Below are 20,932 nucleotides of genomic sequence, written 5' to 3' on the forward strand. Positions count from 1 at the left end.
CCTAATAAACTGGCTGGAGTGTATCTTTCTATTATGTGTGGGAATACTTTGGAACAGATTTCCAAAATTAAAATCACTTGGAGCTGATTTGCTGGTGTTTTTACTGTATTTTATGCCCAACAATAATAAATAAAATAAAAACTTAAACCAAATAAATCCCCAAATTCGGCTGGCGGTCTGCCAGTTGGGGAACTCTGCAGTATGCCATAAATGTTAATTTATGATATCAATCCAGATAATCAGGCACAGTTGTCAAAGGATGACCCATGTATGCCATATCAGCTGGTTATTTGTTTGCAACACTAAACCTGAAAATTCAAATGGTTTGTCATTATTTGAGAGTTCATAATTTGATCTCCTACTAGACAGATACATGGTTTTGGTCTATTCAGGTCAGGAACATATTCAGTATCAATTTATTGGGAAAAACAAATAAGAGAATAAAGGATAAAATAATTGTCATTCACTGACTGAATTCATCTCCTGAATTGAATCACATATTAGCTATAGTTTGACTGATATAATATTTGCCACAAAAAAACGTTTATCATATTTGATGATGCAATCACGTATTTTCACTTCGCGGTACGCAAGTTTGAAAAAACTTCCTGCCTTGGCTGGTTGTAACGTCGAGCAAGCCATCTTTCATAAAAAATTAGTTATATATGGAAAAATAACCTATAGAAAACTAGCACAAGTATACCTTATTTATCAGAGCGTTTTCTCAGACTTGTCTCAGCTAAACTGTTACCTTCTTCAGCTTAAGGGAGACTAGCTAAAATAGCTGCCATTGCACTGGTTGTTGTTTTCGGTCAGAGGCCATGATGGCGTCGAGCTACAACGCGAAGGAGGAAGACGGTCACGTCGCCGTATCTGGTGGTGGGACCATCAAGAATAAAAAGCCCGAAAACACAGCGTTTAAACAACAACGATTACCTGCTTGGCAACCCATTCTGACAGCTGGCACAGTTCTCCCAGCTTTCTTCGTTATCGGTCTCATCTTCATCCCTATTGGGATCGGACTCTACGTCACGTCCAACAACATCAAGGAGTTCGAGGTAAGGGGGTTGGTTGTCACTAGTTACCACTAGTCTGGGTACCAGTCTTTAGCTAACATTCCACTGCTTGCTATTGCCAAAGTGACTGGCCTTTCGGCAGTCTCAACGTGCAGTTTGATTTGCGGCGGAGTTGCACATTGGTTGTTGGAAATAACATTCAAGTAATATTTTCCATGACATATGAAGCCTCAAAAACAAACATTCAGCTATTAAATAGGCAAGTTGTTGTATTTTGATGCTTAAAGTGGAACTGACAGCGTTTTAACTACTTTGCAGATATGAAACAGACAATCATATCAGTCAAATATCAAATTCTCAGTTTATGCTTCAAAACCAACTTTTATAAGAGGTATTAAAAATAGATTATGTTTGATTCAAAATTCCATTATATAGAGTAAGGCATTGTTGTTAAGGCATTGTTGTTGGCAGAATAGATGGATGCAGTTACATGCATGATTAATATAATTCACCAATACATTTCTTGGTTGTCCAATATAAATATTGCTATCAGGTTCTAAATCACAGCTAGCCTTCCTAATTGACCTGGCCCAGGTATCCTGGATGGATATAGATCTCATTCCGTCAGTAGAGGATGCCTGGTTGTTCTTTAAAAGTAATTTCCTCTCAATCTTAAATAAACATGCCCCATTCAAAAAATACAGAACTAAGAACAGATATAGCCCCTGGTTCTCCTCAGACTTGACTGCCCTTGACCAGCACAAAAACATCCTGTGGCGTACTGCATTAGTATCAAATAGCCCCCGCGATATGCAACTTTTCAGGGAAGTTAGGAACCAATATACACAAGCAGTCAGGAAAGCAAAGGCTAACTTTTTCAAACAGAAATTTGCATCATGTAGCACTAACTCCAAAAAGTTTTGGGGCACTGTAAAGTCCATGGAGAATAAGAGCACTTCATCCCAGCTGCCCACTGCACTGAGGCTAGGAAACACTATCACCACCGATAAATCTACAATAATCGAGAATTTCAACAAGCATTTTGCTACGGCTGGCCATGCTTTCCACCTGGATACCAGTACCCCGGCCACCAACTCTGCACCCTCTGCTGCAACTTGCCCATGCCCCCCCCGATTCTCCTTCACACAAATTCAGACAGATGATGTTCTGAAAGAGCTGCAAAATCTGGACCCCTACAAATCAGCTGGGCTAGACAATCTGGACCCTTTCTTTCTAAAACTAGCTGCCGAAATTGTCGCAACCCCTATTACTAGCCTGTTCAACCTCTCTTTCGTAACGTCTGAGATCCCCAGAGATTGGAAAGCTGCCGCGGTCATCCCCCTCTTCAAAGGGGGTGACACTCTAGATCCAAACTGTTACAGACCTATATCCATCCTGCCCTGCCTTTCGAAAGTATTTGAAAGCCAAGTTAACAAACAGATCACCGACCATTTCGAATCCCACCGTACCTTCTCCGCTATGCAATCCGGTTTCGAGCTGGTCATGGGTGCACTTCAGCCACGCTCAAGGTCCTAAATGATATTATAACCGCGATCGATAATAGACAGTACTGTGCAGCCGTCTTCATCGACCTGGCCAAGGCTTTCGACTCTGTCAACCACCGCATTCTTATTGGCAGACTAAATAGCCTTGGTTTCTCAAATGACTGCCTCGCCTGGTTCACCAACTACTTCTCAGATAGAGTTCAATGTGTCAAATCGGAGGGCCTGTTGTCTGGACCTATGGCAGTCTCTATGGGGGTGCCACAGGGTTCAATTCTTGGGCCGACTCTTTTCTCCGTGTATATCAATGATGTCGCTCTTGCTGCTGGTGACTCTCAGATCCACCTCTACGCAGACGACACCATTTTGTATACATCTGGCCCTTCATTGGACACTGTGTTAACAAACCTCCAAACGAGCTTCAATGCCATACAACACTCCTTCAGTAGCCTCCAACTGCTCTTAAACACTAGTAAAACTAAATGCATGCTCTTCAATCGAACGCTGCTGGCACCCGCCCACCCGACTAGAATCACCACTCTCGACGGGTCTGACCTAGAGTATGTGGACAACTACAAATACCTAGGTGTCTGGTTAGACTGTAAACTCTCCTTCCAGACTCACATTAAGAATCTCCAATCCAAAGTTAAATCTAGAATCGGCTTCCTATTTCGCAACAAAGCTTCCTTCACTCATGCTGCCAAACATGCCCTCGTAAAACTGACTATCCTACCGATCCTTGACTTCGGCGATGTCATTTACAAAATAGCCTCCAACACTCTACTCAGCAAATTGGATGTAGTCTATCACAGTGCCATCCGTTTTGTCTCCAAAGCCCCATACACTACCCACCACTGTGACCTGTACGCTCTTGTTGGCTGGTCCTCACTACATGTTCAGTCGTCAAACCCACTGGCTCCAGGCCATCTATAAATCACTGCTAGGCAAATCCCCGCCTTATCTTAGCTCATTGGTCACCATAGCAGCACCCACCCGTAGTCTGCGCTCCAGCAGGTATATCTCACTGGTCATTCCCAAAGCCAACACCTCCTTTGGCCGCCATTCCTTCCAGTTCTCTGCTGCCAATGACTGGAACGAATTGCAAAAATCTCTGAAGCTGGAGACTCTTATCTCCCTCACTAACTTTAAGCATCAGTTGTCAGAGCACCTTACCGATCACTGCACCTGTACACAGCCCATCTGAAATTAGCCCACCCAACTACCTCGTCCCTATATTGTTATTTATTTTGCTCTTTTGCACCCCAGTATCTCTATTTGCACATCATCTCTTTCACATCTAGCATTCCAGTGTTAATACTAATTGTAATTATTTTGCACTATAGCCTATTTATTGCCTTACCTCCATAACTTGCTACATTTGCACACACTGTATATATATTTTCAGTTGTTTTTTTTGACTTTATGTTTTTTTTACCCCATATGTAACTCTGTGTTGTTGTTTTTATCGCACTGCTTTGCTTTATCTTGGCCAGGTCGCAGTTGTAAATGAGAACTTGTTCTCAATTGGCTTACCTGGTTAAATAAAGGTGAAATAAAAAATAAAAATAAAATTGTTTGCTGCCTCCACCCATTCGAGATGTACTGTTTCAGTTTCAATGACTCAATATTTTGAACAAAAACGGACGATTTAAAATAAGTCTGGGAAAGTTATTACAATCAGACTAACAAGGGCAATGATCACAAGTCAGTCATAACGTGGCTAATGGGCTAGCGCACGTGTCAAACACAAGGCCCGCGGGCCGAATAGGACACACAATGGAGCATAAATGAGCCAACAGTTGAGTCATCTACTTTATGAAATTACAGCCTGATGCGCTCACATAGGTGAATTCAACTTCCATTGCACTGCTTTCGTGAGTCCTGTTTACAGCATGCAGTGGAGGGAAAGTGTACAGACAAATGCAGTCCTAGCTAGGCTACTAAAATGTTGCAGTGTGGCTTCAATATTTAAAGCTTGACAATCAATAACCAAAAAACTAAACCTGCAACAAAACATGTAGGCCTATTACAGCAACATTTGAGCAGCAATGCTGCATTCAACTGCACCAGTGATCCATGCAGTGCAAAAAAAATGTAAAACATGTTTTAAGTTTAAATGTTACAACAAAACTATTGCTAAGTTTTTGTTTTTGGGAATTATTAAATACTTTTTTATTAGGGTCGCAGCATATTATGCACATATGCAAGCATAGCAGCAAAGGCTGGACAAATATTATAATTTATTTTGTTTTAATATGCTAAAATGCTATATACAGCATCCTATGTACATACGTGGACATTATAAAGGGCCATATTTTTCTAATAAATCAATGGCCAGTTTGAGTTGCAGTTGCACGTTTTTTTGTAAAAACAAATAGGCTATGTCTGGCCCGCGAATTCAGTGTGTCTTTTCAATATGGCCGTGCGCTGATTGAGTTTAACACCCCGGGCTAGTGTATCTATTTATGTAGCTAGCTATTTATTTAGCAAGCTAAAAACATGGGGCCTAACGTTAGCTAGCTAGCTGCTGGGAGGATGTCATTGGAAGAGTGGGTGAGTGACCGACTTTTTCCCCTCATATGTTTTTTCGGTGGCTACGGATAAAGATACAGGTGTCATTCAGTTAGCTAGCAAGAAATGTGAATTGCTTTGCTAGCTACAGTGAGGGAAAAAAGTATTTGATCCCCTGCTGATTTTGTACGGTTGCCCACTGACAAAGACATGATCAGTCTATAATTTTAATGGTAGGTTTATTTGAACAGTGAGAGACAGAATAACAACAAAAAAATCCAGAAAAACGCATGTCAAAAATGTTATAAATTGATTTGCATTTTAATGAGGGAAATAAGTATTTGACCCCTCTACAAAACATGACTTAGTACTTGGTGGCAAAACCCTTGTGGGCAATCACAGAGGTCAGACGTTTCTTGTAGTTGGCCACCAGGTTTCCACAAATCTCAGGAGGGATTTTGTTCCACTCCTCTTTGCAGATCTTCTCCAAGTCAATAAGGTTTTGAGGCTGACGTTTGGCAACTCGAACCTTCAGCTCCCTCCACAGATTTTCTATGGGATTAAGGTCTGGAGACTAGCTAGGCCACTCCAGGACCTTAATGTGCTTCTTCTTGAGCCACTCCTTTGTTGCCATGGCCGTGTGTTTTGGGTCATTGTCATGCTGGAATACCCATCCACGACCCATTTTCAATGCCCTGGCTGAGGGAAGGAGGTTCTCACCCAAGATTTGACGGTACATGACCCCGTCCATCGTCCCTTTGATGCAGTGAAGTTGTCCTGTCACCTTAGCAGAAAAACACCCCCAAAGCATAATGTTTCCACCTCCATGTTTGACGGTGAGGATGGTGTTCACATTGACATTTACATTTTAGTCATTTAGCAGACGCTCTTATCCAGAGCGACTTACAGTTAGTGAATACATATATATATATATTTTATACTGGCCCCCCGTGGGAAACGAACCCACAACCCTGGCGTTGCAAACGCCATGCTCTATCAACTGAGCTACATCCCTGCCGGCCATTCCCTCCCCTACCCTGGACGACGCTGGGCCAATTGTGCGCCGCCCATGAGTCTCCCGGTCGCGGCCGGCTGCGACAGACCCTGGATTCGAACCAGGATCTCTAGTGCCTTAGACCATTGCGCCACTCAGGAGACCTTGGGGTCATAGGCAGCATTCCTCCTTCTCCAATCACAGTGAGATGAGTTGATGCCAAAGAGCTCGATTTTGGTCTCATCTGACCACACTTTCACCCAGTTCTCCTCTGAATCATTCAGATGTTCATTGGCAAACTTCAGACGGCCCTGTATATGTGCTTTCTTGAGCAGGGGGACCATGCGGGCGCTGCAGGATTTCAGTCCTTCACGGCGTAGTGTGTTACCAATTGTTTTCTTGGTGACTATGGTCCCAGCTGCCTTGAGATCATTGACAAGATCCTCCCGTGTAGTTCTGGGCTGATTCCTCACCGTTCTCATGATCATTGCAACTCCACGAGGTGAGATCTTGCATGGAGCCCCAGGCCGAGGGAGATTGACAGTTATTTTGTGTTTCTTCCATTTGCGAATAATCGCACCAACTGTTGTCACCTTTTCACCAAGCTGCTTGGCGATGGTCTTGTAGCCCATTTCAGCCTTGTGTAGGTCTACAATCTCGTCCCTGACATCCTTGGAGAGCTCTTTGGTCTTGGCCATGGTGGAGAGTTTGGTGATTGATTGCTTCTGTGGACGTAACTGAGATTAGGAGCACTCCCTTTAAGAGTGTGCTCCTAATCTCAGCTCGTTACCTGTATAAAAGACACCTGGGAGCCAGAAACCTTTCTGATTGAGAGGGGGTCAAATACTTATTTCCCTCATTAAAATGCAAATCAATTTATAACATTTTTGACATGCGTTTTTCTGGATTTTGTTGTTGTTATTCTGTCTCTCACTGTTCAAATAAACCTCCCATTAAAATTATAGACTGATCATTTCTTTGTCAGTGGGCAAACGTACAAAATCAGCAGGGTATCAAATATTTTTTTCCCTCACTGTATGCTGAAATTGAATGACTGCTATCCTTAGTTAGCATATCTCTTAGTTGTTAATCAAATGTATTTGGCATTGATCAAATGGTCAGGCAGGCAGGCAAGTTCCCATTCAGTTGTAAAACGTGGGTTGGGCAAAGAATGCATTGGCAGGCAAGCTGCAGAAGGACGAGCAGGCTACCATTCCCCATCGTTTCAGTACAATTTTGACGGTGAACTAGTTGAAAGAGTTTGAGAGTTTATCTAATGTTCCCTCTTTAGATTTTAGCTTATCTCACTCTGGCTAGCATTAGTTGTTGATCTTGTTGTTGATGTGCATAGGCAACTAAGGGAGAGAGCCTACCTTTTCATGTTTTTATAATCAATAGGACTGTTAAGTTCCCAAATGTAAGAGGACTCCCTTGGTATTTACATATTTGCAGAAATCCATTCAGGTGGCTTTTGGCGAATACATTCTAATGATCTAAAGTCGCGCTGTTGCTATTGCCTGTAAACACACAGTCCAGTTCAAAGTGAATGAGGTCCGTGTAGCAAATGGCTTATTTGCATATTGACCTACTGAAGCTCTGATTGGCTAATATCACTGGTCTGCGTAGATTCCGGCCCTGGACAAGACTGATGTTTTATTTACTGCAGTGTCTATTAATTTTGCAAACGTAAGGCCACTTTCCCACTCTATATTACTATAGAATTCTCACAAATGCCTTACTATAAGTAATTCCCAAACATTCTGAATTTATGACAATGTGAAAATGACCATATCTAAGTGCTCTCTTATAGAATGTTCATATCTGAAAATGGCAGAAAGGCCAGTCTGTTTGGCAGTAACAAGGAGTGGAATGTTAGCTAAAGAGACTGGTTCTCAGGCGGTTACCACAGCCACAAAGTTAAAATTGGCTATAATTAAACAAAATCATAAACAAAAATGTGCTTTTTTGTCTTAATTTAAAGCTGCAATATGTAACTTTTGGGTGACCTGACCAAATTCACACAGAAATGTATGTTGTAGATCTGTCATTCTCATTGAAAGCAAGTTTTTAAGAAGCAGTAGATATGTTCTATGTGCGCTATTTCTATGCTTCCCGTTCTTAAGTTTAGATTTTGCATCTTACTTTTGGTTTTGTACACCAGCTTCAAACTGCTGAAAATACAATATTTTTGGTTATTGAAAATATTATTTCACAGCGGTTTGATGGTACAATGATTCTCTACACTATACTTGCTTGTTAAGTGTAGAGATTCATTGCAACAGACTGCTGCAACCTGATTGGCTGAACACTATGCGCAACATCCGGGACTAGCATTCCTAGGCATTAGCCACTCTAGCATGGTGGTGGAAAATTGTGTTTCATAAAGAAAGTAAGCATATTTTCCCTGTTTCCAGTTGCAAGGGGTCCATTTGAGTTTTGGAAAATGCGTCATTATTAAAATAAAAAAATTTTTTGCTCCATGAAGTAATCCAACAGTGTGTATGCCTCCATCTTGTCTATTTAAAATCTTCTCTCATTGATCGAGACAGATTTTACATTTACATTTTTAGTCATCTGTCATCATGACATATTGCACTTTGGGGTGGACCCACCTGTCTCAATCAATGAGAGAAGACTTGAAATAGACAAGATGGCGGCATACACATAGTCAGATTACTTCATGGAGCAAAACTTTGGGGACCCCAGCTACTTTTTTATTTGACACATTTCCTTGTTTGAACCTTTACCATTTTTAGCCTCATAATATTTACGATTTACTTGTATATATGCTTCTACCACAGTTTTTCATGATTGGTATCAATAAAAAATATAAACTTGAACAAGTCCTACCAAGGTTATTATGGATTTGATGCCAGGTGCACCATTGAAATAATGTTAATGGACCTCATCAGTCCCCCTGAGAGGCAGCAGATTGCTAGCTATTTGGAAATTATGTTTGGATGTTCACATTTCATTACAGATTGATTATACTGGGACTGACATGTCCAGCCCATGCTTCGACTGCTCCCAGAACTTTAGTTGGAACAGCACAAGACCATGCACCTGTGCATTGCCCTTCTCTCTGGAACAGCCTTTTGAAGTAAGTCTAAAGCATGATGTCTCAAATTCACTCAGTTTGTGCTGTATTCATAGGTTGCACCTCGGTCACTTGGTCGCGTCATGCAGTTGTTATGAACTTTCTCAAGCCGCCCTCTACCGGCGACGCCATAGTGGTGCCCTAAAGTGGTGAAAAACCCAGTCATTCTGGACGGAGGCTAACTACTATTTCGTCTAAATTACACTATAGTTCCTGGAAATACGATGACATTGTTAAAGTAGTCCAAATATTTAGTAGGAAACAACTTTGCCATCATTATCATGTCGTCAAATTGACTTTAGACAGAGGACAATGTAGTCATTAGCTAGCAAAGTTCGTCAAGAATAGTTCGCAATGCTAACGTTAGCTAGCTAAATCCGGTAGCCTCACCTTAATCTTAGCTAGCTAGCTAACGTTATACTGCATATAAAGTCAATCTGGCGACATCAAAATGATGACAAAAGGTTTTCATACTAGTTATGTCTCCTTTTGAATGTAATTCTATTTCCAAGCCACTGTAATGTGCTTTTGATGAAATCTTCATCAGCGCTCATTGACGATGCATTGAGTAGAATGCTCAGTCGGACACCAGTCCAAAACGAACGTTCAAAACAATATTGTGATGAAACATGCAACCCATAAATACAGGTACCCTTCAATTGAAAATAGATCATCATAAACATGTAATAGTATTTTGTCTCAACAGAGCAATGTCTTTATGTATTATGGCCTGTCCAACTTCTACCAAAATCACCGGCGCTATGTCAAGTCCAGGGATGACAGCCAACTGAATGGAGACCCCACCTCTCTAATGGTACGTATTATGAACAGGGGTTCAGTACAAATATAACATTTTGACACTGCATTCCTGAATATCTGCAATGACTTTTGACTGATCATCATCAACTTTATATGTTCAGTTATTTGGCATATCCATCAAATTGTCAAGATGTCATGTTCTGTGCAATGACCTACATGTAACATTACCTGTCTGCTTGCAATGTCCACAGAACCCTAGTAAGGAGTGTGAGCCCTACGCTCGCAATGAAAAAATGCCCATTGCGCCATGTGGTGCCATCGCCAACAGCATGTTTAATGGTAAGACAGTTCTGTCCTTTTTAGATCATAATTACAAGGATTGCAATAAGAGCAGCTCTGTTTAGTCATGATCTCTATCCTCACAGACACTTTGGAGCTGTATTACATTGACCCTAATGGCACAAGAATCCAAATTCCTCTGATGAAGAAGGGCATCGCTTGGTGGACAGACAAGCATGTGAAGTTCAGGAACCCAGGAGGCAACCCCAACCTCACAAGTGCTTTCCAAGGTGAGCAAGCATTCAGCAGAATTGTTACCATTGAAGTTGATAAGGAGTCTCACTGTCTTTTCCTAGGAAACTCACTGTCATTTCCTCCCATAGGAACAACCAAGCCGATCAACTGGCGCAAGCCTGTCTATGAGCTGGACACAGACGCTGAAAATAATGGCTTCATCAATGAGGACTTTATTGTGTGGATGCGCACAGCTGCCCTCCCCACCTTCCGTAAGCTGTACCGTATTATCCAGAAGAAGAACAACATGACGCCGACTCTTCCCCGGGGCAACTACACCCTGGAAGTCACCTACAGTATCCTTTCACAGGCAGCTGTTCAAATGATACAGCTTTACTGTAAGTTTGGGTTTGTGGAATGATAGCTTGTGATGTTAATATTCATTTTTCAAATCAGTCATTGTCATAATAGGTCAGACAGACCAGGTCGATGTTCAGCCGTGCGCAGTAGGGGGCCGTTCCTTCACTTGCTATAACAATAGGTACCACCTGCTGGATGCCGATGAATGCTGGCTTTCTTCGTCGTTTCCACTAATGTAGACTAACATATTCATAATGAGTCCACATGTTTTTTTTTTGATGATACCCTAAGATCTTTGTTGCTAAAGAGTTATTTGGTTAGTCAAATGTTAAATGGGTCTGAAGTTAAACATTTAAAAAAATCTTCCTTAATGAGTTGATCCCAGACTATCCTGTTCGTAGCTTTGAGGGGAGGAAGCGTGTGATCCTGAGCACCATCTCCTGGATGGGGGGCAAGAACCCTTTCCTGGGCATCGCCTACATCACTGTGGGCTCCGTCTGCTTCTTCCTGGGGGTGGTCCTCCTCATCATCCACCACAAATATGGCAGCCGCAACAACAGTGCTGATATCTCTAACTAAAGATGTCCTGTATGTATGTTGCATGCTGGCTAGCAGAGGAAGCGTGCATAACCAGAGGTGAATTACAAGCTCTGGTGGTACCCTTGTGTCTGGCTTGTGTACTATATGTAAGAATGGCCTGCTTGTCAACAGTGCTGTGCAAGTATTGGAAGAGGAAAGATGTCAGGTGAGAGTTCCGATAAAGTAGAAGTTCTCTCGTATTTATTTTTCATGGTCAGAAAGCTATGCAGTTATGTAGGCGGTTTTGCTGTGAAGTCGTTGTATTGGCAGTAAGTTGAAATTGAATGACGCTACATCGATGTGAAAATTCTAGTGCAGATAAGTTTTAATGTAGAAATATGTGTATGTCAGTCATAGATGTTTACTTCTATATTAATACATTATTTAAAAGAATGTTTGAATACAGTCAAGCAAATCTGAACTGTCCTTTAGGTTAGAATTGCTTCAAGAGTCAAGGCTGTAGACTTTTTCTTAGAAGTATGTTGTGTGTTACAGTACAGTAGTTTGAGTCACATTTTTCTGGTGTGTTTACACTGCAGATAGGGGTCTATAGATTGCACAAGGATGTGCACTCATTTTCAGGTCAAGTATTATGGATTGATTGCAATGTATGTACTTCTATTCTCAGTACAGTGGCTTGCAAAAGTATTCACCCCCCTTGGTATTTTTCCTATTTTGTTGCCTTACAACCTGGAATTAAAATTGATTTTTTGGGGGTTTGTATCATTTGATTTACCCAACATGCCGACCACTTTGAAGATGCAAAATATTTTTTATTGTGAAACAAACAAGAAGTAAGACAAAAAAACAGAACTTGAGCGTGCATAACTATTCACCCCCCAAAGTCAATACTTTGTAGAGCCACCTTTTGCAGCATTTACAGCTGCAAGTCTCTTGGGGTATGTCTCTATAAGCTTGGCACATCTAGCCACTGGGATTTTTCTTCAAGGCAAAACTGCTCCAGCTCCTTCAAGTTGGATGGGTTCCGCTTGTGTACAGCAATCTTTAAGTCATACCACAGATTCTCAATTGGATTGAGGTCTGGGCTTTGACTAGGCCATTCGAAGACATTTAAATGTTTCTCCTTAAACCACTCAAGTGTTGCTTTAGCAGTATGCTTAGGGTCATTGTCCTGCTGGAAGGTGAACCTCCTTCCCAGTCTCAAAAATCTCTGGAAGACTGAAACAGGTTTCCCTCAAGAATTTCCCTTTATTTAGCGCCATCCATCATTCCTTAAATTCTGACCAGTTTTCCCAGTCCCTGCCGATGAAAAACATCCCCACAGCATGATGCTGCCACCAAATGGGGATGGTGTTCTCGGGGTGATGAGAGGTGTTGGGTTTGCGCCAGACATAGGGGTTTCCTTGATGGCCAAAAAGCTAAATTTTAGTCTCATCTGACCAGAGTACCTTCTTCCATATGTTTGGGGAGTCTCCCACATGCCTTTTGGCGAACACCAAATGTGTTTGCTTATTTTTTTCTTTAAGCAATGGCATTTTTCTGGCCACTCTTCTGTAAAGCCCAGCTCTGTGGAGTGTATGGCTTAAAGTGGTCCTATGGACAGATACTCCAATCTCCGCTGTGGAGCTTTGCAGCTCCTTCAGGGTTATCTTTGGTCACTTTGTTGCCTCTCTGATTAATGCCCTCCTTGCCTGGGCTGTGAGTTTTGGTGGGCGGCCCTCTCTTGGCAGATTTGTTGTGGTGCCATATACTTTCCATTTTTTAATAATGGATTTAATGGTGCTCCGTGGGATGTTCAAAGTTTCAGATATTTTTTTATAACCTAACCCGGATCTGTACTTCTCCACAACTTTGTTCCTGACCTGTTTGGAGAGCTCCTTGGTCTTCATGGTGCCGCTTGCTTGGTGGTGTTGCAGACTCTGGGGCCTTTCAGAACAGGTGTGTGTGTGTGTATGTATATATATATATATATATATATATATATATATATATATATATATATATATATATATATATATACTGAGATCATGTGACACTTAGATTGCACACAGGTTAACTTTATTTAACTAATTATGTGACTTCTGAAGGTAATTGGTTGAACCAGATCTTATTTAGGGGCTTCATAGCAAAGGGGGTGAATACAAATGCACGCACCACTTTTCCGTTATTTATTTTTTTGAATTTTTTAAAAGCAGTTATTTTTTTTATTTCACTTCACCAATTTGGACTATTTTGTGTATGTCCATTACATGAAATCCAAATAAAAATCAATTTAAATTACAGGTTGTAATGCAACAAAATAGGAAAAACGCCAATGGGGATGAATACTTTTGCAAGGCACTGTATATACAGTAATGAATATACAGTAATGCTGGTAGCTGTGTAACATTACACAAAGAAAAATAGTCAATTTCATGGTTTTCAGGGACCAGAGCTCTATTCATGTAGCCCAGGTGCCAGTATCTCTGCTGTCTTGCCAACTCCTTATGGAATTGTCATGCCAAACATGTTTGGCTTGACAATGGCAATGGAGTAGGGAAGAGCACAAACAGATCTGGGACGAGGCTACTGTTCATGTTAGTCTATGGAAAAACGGCCATATTTGTTTTCTAACTAAGACTGCTACAAATTGGTGAAATATATTTTGCACTTTAGAGTTGCCATTGATTTCTTACCTGGAGATTCTATGTCTGTTGCTTGACAAATAAAATCATGTCTGGACAACTCATAATTGTGTTTAGCCACCTGCTTTTATTTAGAAATGTTTTGATGTACCTTTGTTGTTGCAAAATGGGAAAAGTGAATACGTATACAAACAAATCATTTGTGAGAATCTTGAGACAAGTGCTGGCAGTGTTTTTATAGCCCAGAAATAGAGCGAACGGTAGCTCATTGGTTGGCTACTCTCCAAGTACAGGCCAGTGCCCATTATTTGGCAGCATGCAGAAGTAATCGTGAAGCGTCACTAAATCCTTTCAAAGAAGAAGAAAATAGCGGAAGCGCGGTCTTCCGGTGTCCTTGTACGACGACTGTTGAAGTGGAGAGATGTACCGACACATTCAAGTAAGTTTTGAGTGGAGTTTTTAGCAATAATTGTATTCCATGCCATCGGTCTGCCTGTTTTTATGCATTCTAAAAGATCAAGAGAAGCCAGCATCACGAGCTTTAGCGGTCATGGGAGGACATATCCCATCAGACTTGCGTTGAGTGCTGGTAGCTTCGCTAACGTTATAGCATACGTTCGAGCCTTTTGGCTAACTTGTTGAAAATTCAGATAGACAGCGGCCTATTCCAAGCCAGCGTTCATCTTAAAATATATCCTAACCTGTGAAACTGCAGCGTTGCTGAGGGGTTTAGAAATGTATGCCTCTTTTCCGTTATGTGACAGGCTCTCCAGCAGGTGTCGCGGCGGACGCTGAGCAGCAGCGCGCGCAGGCAGGTGGAGAACAAGGTCCCACATAAACAGAAGCATTTCCAGGTAATTGGCAGTTTACATGGCTCAGATAGAAACACACTTAAAATGTATATTTCAAGCTAAACATTAACGTGATTTCAGTTCACTGTCATGGAAAATTTAGTTCGAAATCAATGCTGACAATGTGATATTTGTGTTTTGATGACTGGTGACATGTCCACATGTATGCTCCTGTAGTTTCTCTTCACATGATGAAGCCTGAGATGCATAGAGTTGACAGATAAGTATGTCTGAAAGACAGCTCACTGGGTTGGAGTTACTTCTTTGCATGTGGTGTGTAAAAGAATGGGCCCTGGTCAAAAGTAGTTCACTAAATAGCAGTGGCGGCTGGTGAAAAAATATTCTCGGTGGGGGCTGTGCCATACTTTTTTTCCTGTAACCATCGCGATATATTTTTAACACAAACTGCAGGACAGCAGTGCTCAGTGAAACATTCAGTAATTATTTAATGCCAATATTAAAAAGTTGAGGCATTCTTACACAAAAACATATTACACAAACCCAAGCCTTTCATTTGCATTTAAAGTGAACTTTTCACCATTGGTAGTAAACAGGCAACGCAACAGGCATGCTGTCAGAACAGTGGAAAGTGGACAATAACATGAAATTATTATAAAGTTTATAGGAAATCTTACACTGTATAAAAGGATGTATAATATAGAAATGGATATCAAGTGGATGAACTCAAACCTTTGACTGGAAGAATAGCATACAGTATTTTATGATCATACTAAATGCGACTAATTATTAATGTGCTCCAGAACTGCAACAATTAATTGATACAAAACAACATATATACAGTAATATTAGCAAAGACACTATTAAGACTTTCCTAGAGTACCATATATAACCGGATTTTTTATGCTAAGGTCAACTATATACAAAGAAACATGCGGCCAGAGCTGCTCTGTGTGTGTGTGTCTGTCATCTTATTTGTACAGGAATTTTGCCCGTCTGTCCTTCTGAGTGGCAAACCTCTCAATGACCCTTTGATTAAAGTCAGGAATGTCCCTGACAGTTTCTTCTCCATGGAGAGCATGGCCGAGCGTGTTAAGGCGATCCTGTGTCATGCTGTTTCTCAGGAAGGTCTTGATCCTTTTCAGTGTAGAGAAGCACCTTTCTGACTCAGCAGTTGTCATGGGTGTGGTGATGAGGATCTTGAGGAGGCTGGCAGTCTCTGTGAAAGTGCTCTGAAGGTTGTTCTCCTGAAGAACTGGTAGGGGCACTGCACCACTACAAGCCTTGAACTCACTGTTCTCATAGATGAGGGACAGTTTGGTTTTGAGCTTGGCCTTGTTCAACATGGGGTACGCCTCCACGGTTGTTTCAAGCGCTGTATCAGGGGAACTTCACACTGTGTTGTGGGAACAACTCTCCGTGCAATAGTGTTGCGCTGATGAGGTGCTGGGTGAAGGAGAACCTCTCTTTGGCATGACTCAGGATGGTATCACATACCTGTAAAAGATACATCATCAGCTTTAATTTGCAATTAAGCTATTTTGATGCAAGTGATCCTGACTGACACATGCCTATGTCCAACTCAAGTATATGATTACCAAGGTGCTGATTGTTCAGGGTTTTGGCTACATACTACCAGGGCTAAAAAAGTTCTAGGTGGGAAACACTGACAATTACATCACAACTTACCTCTATAGCCAACCTCTGTTGTTCTCCTGGTCCCAGCATCCTCCGTCGCTTGATGGGCTGTTGCTGCTCGTCAGATGCGCTGTCCCCACACAAAGAGGGAATTGAGGCCCTGGGTCCAAAAAATAAAGTTTAATTTGATAACTTGCAATCAGACTTCTTAACTCACTGTAATTCCCCCTCAACACACAACCAGTGACTTATATATATATATAGACAGACAGACAGACAGACAGACAGACAGTGTGTATATACACACAAACTATGTCTAGTAACTGCTTTTAACCTGTGATGTACATAATTAACTGATGTTATTACGTTTTAAAGCCTTTTTCTATTACATTTGTGAGAGGGATGCAGACATAATTTTGTTCTGCTGTTCACTTAGCAATAAAGTTAATATTCAATAACAACTAGGCCTCTTCTAGAAATTGACCTGGTGGACACCTGAATAATTATTACAAACTGTGTAGTACTTTCCTGCATTATTATCAACGTCTGATTGTGTCTTCTCTTTCCTTTTAAAATACTAAAACAAATATAATTGTGACGGCTCTATGATAATCACTCACACAAGCACCAACTGGCAGTGGGTGAACGTCAGTCGTCTCCGTCAGCTTGAATGGCGATAAAATCAGCACTCTTTACTTCCTCCGAGGATGTAATCCTTAGCATTGACAGCATACAGTCCAACAGCTCGTTCTGTATCGTCTTTGACGTGCCCTTAAAGCGTAGCTGTCTTCAGGTGCTCCTCCAGCACACTGTCGAGGAGGCAACAAAATCCACTAAGCCCCGGAAAATGCCGGGGTTGTCTAGAGTCAGTCTCCTCGTGCCGCAAGGCCCAACTCAAAGCACGGAACTTCACACAATCGATAATTTTGGATGAATGTGCTGCTGCTGTTTTTATCCACCTCCTCATTGTGTTTCCTCCACACGCAATCCTGTGGCGTCATCCAGCTGCGTAGGCAATGTTCACCCCTTCCTAATACAGCTAGCTTTACAGAGTTGTCCATGTGTGTGCCCTGGTGTTCTCATGTTTCTTTACCTTCTCTGACAGGTGCTTCATATCCCTCACTCCAGTTCCTGTCCATGCTGAATCTGACCCCGTCGTTTTAAAAAGCAAGCACGGAAAGCAAAATAAAGCATTAGCATCAGTGCCTAGCCAAGCCTTCCTGGTGTACCAGCTACGGGAGAAGCCCGCATATACTGCTTCCCTGCATAGCCTGCTGTCTGATTGAGAGTCAGGTTGATCTGGGCCCAGCTCTTTCACCCGAACTTTCTCTGACAAAGTTCTCCTCTCAACGGATCTTGGAGGAGAGATTTCACCGAAGTTAGGGTTGGGTCTTGGAGGAGAAAGTTTCCGTTCGCCATTGTTGTCTAGTAAAAATGGCGTCACCGGACCCGTCCTTATTTATCAGGGCGCTTGGGGCGGTAAAATAATCCGCCCTCCTTGGATTCGATTTAAGATCGCTTATTGACTACATTTTATGTCATACATTCATATCTTAAATTTAGCAATTGGCTTAACTGCTACGTGAGACCCGCCTCCTCGGGCATTTCACTTTCTGTGTAGCCCAGAGCTGACGAGGCGTTTGACAGGCAGAGGAAAGGTTGCGAATATGATTTTCTATCATATCTTACACATATTACTGTGTGCATTCCATATTTCAAACACACAAATATTGACATACTGATGTTTTTATTATTATTATTATTATTTTTTTATTTTTTATTTTTTAAATAATTTTATTTAAGGGCGGCGCCCTAGCCCGGCTCTATCGGCCAGCCGCCACTGCTAAATAGGGAATAGTGTACCATTCGTGACATAGACAATGGCATGAGATGAGAAACCCATGTCTGACTCTGATTAGTGATTACCACTGGCACATGATCAAGGGAGGGTGATGCCACTGCCTCATCATTGACTGCTTTTCAATAACTGATTGTGTAAACTGCGCTGCTGTAAATGCTTTCTAAAACAGGGTGCATTGCAGATCTTGCTGTCAATAATGAAAATCGTAATGGCAACGTGTTGCATTCTGTGGCTAACTAGAATGGTCAATTTTGGGGGTAATAATGACCACTCAACCACCCAGAACAGAGTTTGCTGTAGATGCACTGTTCAGGCCCTTTGCTCCACTAGGAGCTGAAAGGAATAAGTCAATGTCCACTCAGAGAATACTACAGCTTCGGTGGGCTTAAAGGAAGCAGGATGCTTATACTGCATGTTGCTGTGCATGAAATAAGTTTGATACAGCATGTGTTTCTTCACCAGGAGGACAATGGGATTCCAATTCATTTGAAAGGGGGCGTCAGCGATGCTATCCTGTACAGAACAACAATGGCACTCACTATTCTAGGTGAGTACAGATGGACTCAATGGCAAAAAAAATGTTTTATCCATGTAGACACAAGATCTTGGTATGGTTTGGTTGTGCATTACCACTCTAAGTTGCTCAATACCTTTTGTAATAACACTGTATTTAATTAGTAATTATGTTTTATATGTTATTGCAGGATCTGCATATGTCATATATGAACTGGTTTGTGCAGCTTTCCCCAAGAAGAAGGACTGACTCACCTGTTCTACATGACACCTTGTTAGTTGTAAAATGTTGTCTCTGTCATCAGGGGGTTGATTTGTCATGTCATAATAGCTTTTGTTTCATGTTCATGGGATCATTATTTATTTATTATAACTGAGGATGATTAAATATGCCTCTCATTACCAAGTGGTCTTTGTCCTTCTTTTTGTATGTGTGTAAATGTATATTTTATGGACGGGACACACCATAACAAACGCCGGCAGTGTGCAGCGGGCGGCCATCCTTTCGCCTCTGACCACAGAACATTTAGTTGTCATTTTCTGTTAATGTGCCAACGGTTCCACATGTATCGCCACCGTTCGTTGAAACCCAGCAGGTGATCTACTGGGCATGGCTGACGTTTGTGTTGGTCTCTCTTGTCCTTTCAACTAAACTGAATAAAACAATGCTCACAATAGTTTGTATAGAGGAATGTTGGTGGTAGCCTACATCTGGATGTCTGGTAAGTGTTCATATCATCAACGCAGGCAGAGTAAGAAAGGTGTTAACAATGTTGTTAGTCTGGTTTGTTACTAATTACATTCTCATGATGGGAATTATTACCCGTGCTGTAAATAGAAATGAATCTTGTCTTTGAAATTTCCTGAATGGATACACACACTCATCTTATTATAAACAGCATCAAAGAGAACCATTATGCTCCAATTTCATGGTTTATTTTAACATTACAATGGAAAAACACTGGTATTTGCTTTAGTTGTAATACAATTGCATTTATATCCTACATGTGACTACGCTTTCCCCACTTTGCACAGTCTGGCTCCTTTAAAGCCAATCTAAGATTAGTAGGCTACATTAGGCCAAGGGCAGTCTTAATGTTTTCATCATGATACTTTGTAAAGAAATGAGTATATCTACGAACAGAAAATGATGCTCCTATTTTGGAATGTCCCTTGAGCTCTAGCCTACAGAAATCAGGACTATATCATGGGAAAATGTCATGAGATGCAATATGCTGTATATTGTTTTTAAAAAATAGTGTTGGTGATTTGATAGGCTATGCGCACTTTACAGAGTGAATAGCAGATAAAGTGTCAATTTTTATCATCAGACATTTTACTCATGAAATGTAAATAACATGTTTTTTAATTAACTTATTTGCCCAAGGAACAAGCGCTGCAGGATTTTTTTTTCATTAGCATTTTGCTTCTTGAGTCACTAGAGGGCTATGTCTTCAAGGGAATGGATTGGGTCTCACATTATGATAGGTCTATGGTCAGGAAACTGAATTCTGTCATCTTAAAAAGTTCACACGTGACCATCTCTTTTCATTTCATTAACATGTCAATTATCAACAAAATGTTCAGTTGGAAAGTTATTCTTCCAAATGATCTGTAGGGCTATAATCTCTACCTATTTCATAGATCAGGGTGGATTAGACTACTCCAATAGCCTATTTTTGAGAGGCAGGACAAAAGTTTTGTTTTATCTTGGCCTAGGCCTTGTTAATTCAGTTATGCCTATCAATTCACTTTTTATTTCAAAGAGAAGACGGAATCAGGACAGAAAGCATCACCCTTTCCCCGTGCCTTGCCTGTATAATTCTGATTGGACTGTTAAGAATTTATTGACATTTTCTGAGTTGAATCCAAAGACCTATTAAATACTTCAAAAACATAACAATAAGTTTATACATATTTATCTACTGACATAAAGCCCATTGAATTAAAAGGACATGGTTACTGACTCTTAAACTTGGTCACTTAATAAATGCTATTGGGCTGTTGAAGATTTTTCCATTGTTCCATTGTCGTCCCCCCAAGAAACGGCTAGTCCTTTAATGTGGAGTGGACTTGTGGATACAACACATAGAGGGGCATCATTGCAAAGGAATGCAGAAAACTATGCTAAGTTTCCAAAAGTATATCCCCACACTTTGAGAAGCTGCATGTGTCAATCCATGGCAGGGTTCCAT

The 20,932-nt window shown here is 41.2% G+C and overlaps 2 protein-coding genes across 2 annotated transcripts; both read left to right on the forward strand.

The window, feature by feature from the left end:
• The first annotated feature begins 539 nt into the window (after positions 1-539).
• LOC121549048 (cell cycle control protein 50A-like) lies at positions 540-12,027 on the forward strand. The gene is made up of 7 exons (XM_041860861.2): positions 540-1,058; positions 9,004-9,123; positions 9,827-9,934; positions 10,131-10,218; positions 10,305-10,448; positions 10,542-10,748; positions 11,138-12,027. Exons 1-7 carry the CDS (start codon positions 822-824, stop codon positions 11,329-11,331), a joined length of 1,098 nt encoding a protein of 365 aa, XP_041716795.1. The 5' UTR covers positions 540-821; the 3' UTR covers positions 11,332-12,027.
• Positions 12,028-14,232: 2,205 nt separating this feature from the next.
• LOC121549312 (cytochrome c oxidase subunit 7A2, mitochondrial) lies at positions 14,233-19,139 on the forward strand. The gene is made up of 4 exons (XM_041861175.1): positions 14,233-14,355; positions 14,681-14,770; positions 18,687-18,771; positions 18,929-19,139. Exons 1-4 carry the CDS (start codon positions 14,338-14,340, stop codon positions 18,985-18,987), a joined length of 252 nt encoding a protein of 83 aa, XP_041717109.1. The 5' UTR covers positions 14,233-14,337; the 3' UTR covers positions 18,988-19,139.
• Positions 19,140-20,932: the final 1,793 nt, after the last annotated feature.

The sequence above is a fragment of the Coregonus clupeaformis genome, chromosome 33 (assembly GCF_020615455.1).
Source record: "Coregonus clupeaformis isolate EN_2021a chromosome 33, ASM2061545v1, whole genome shotgun sequence".
Lineage (NCBI taxonomy): Eukaryota > Metazoa > Chordata > Actinopteri > Salmoniformes > Salmonidae > Coregonus > Coregonus clupeaformis.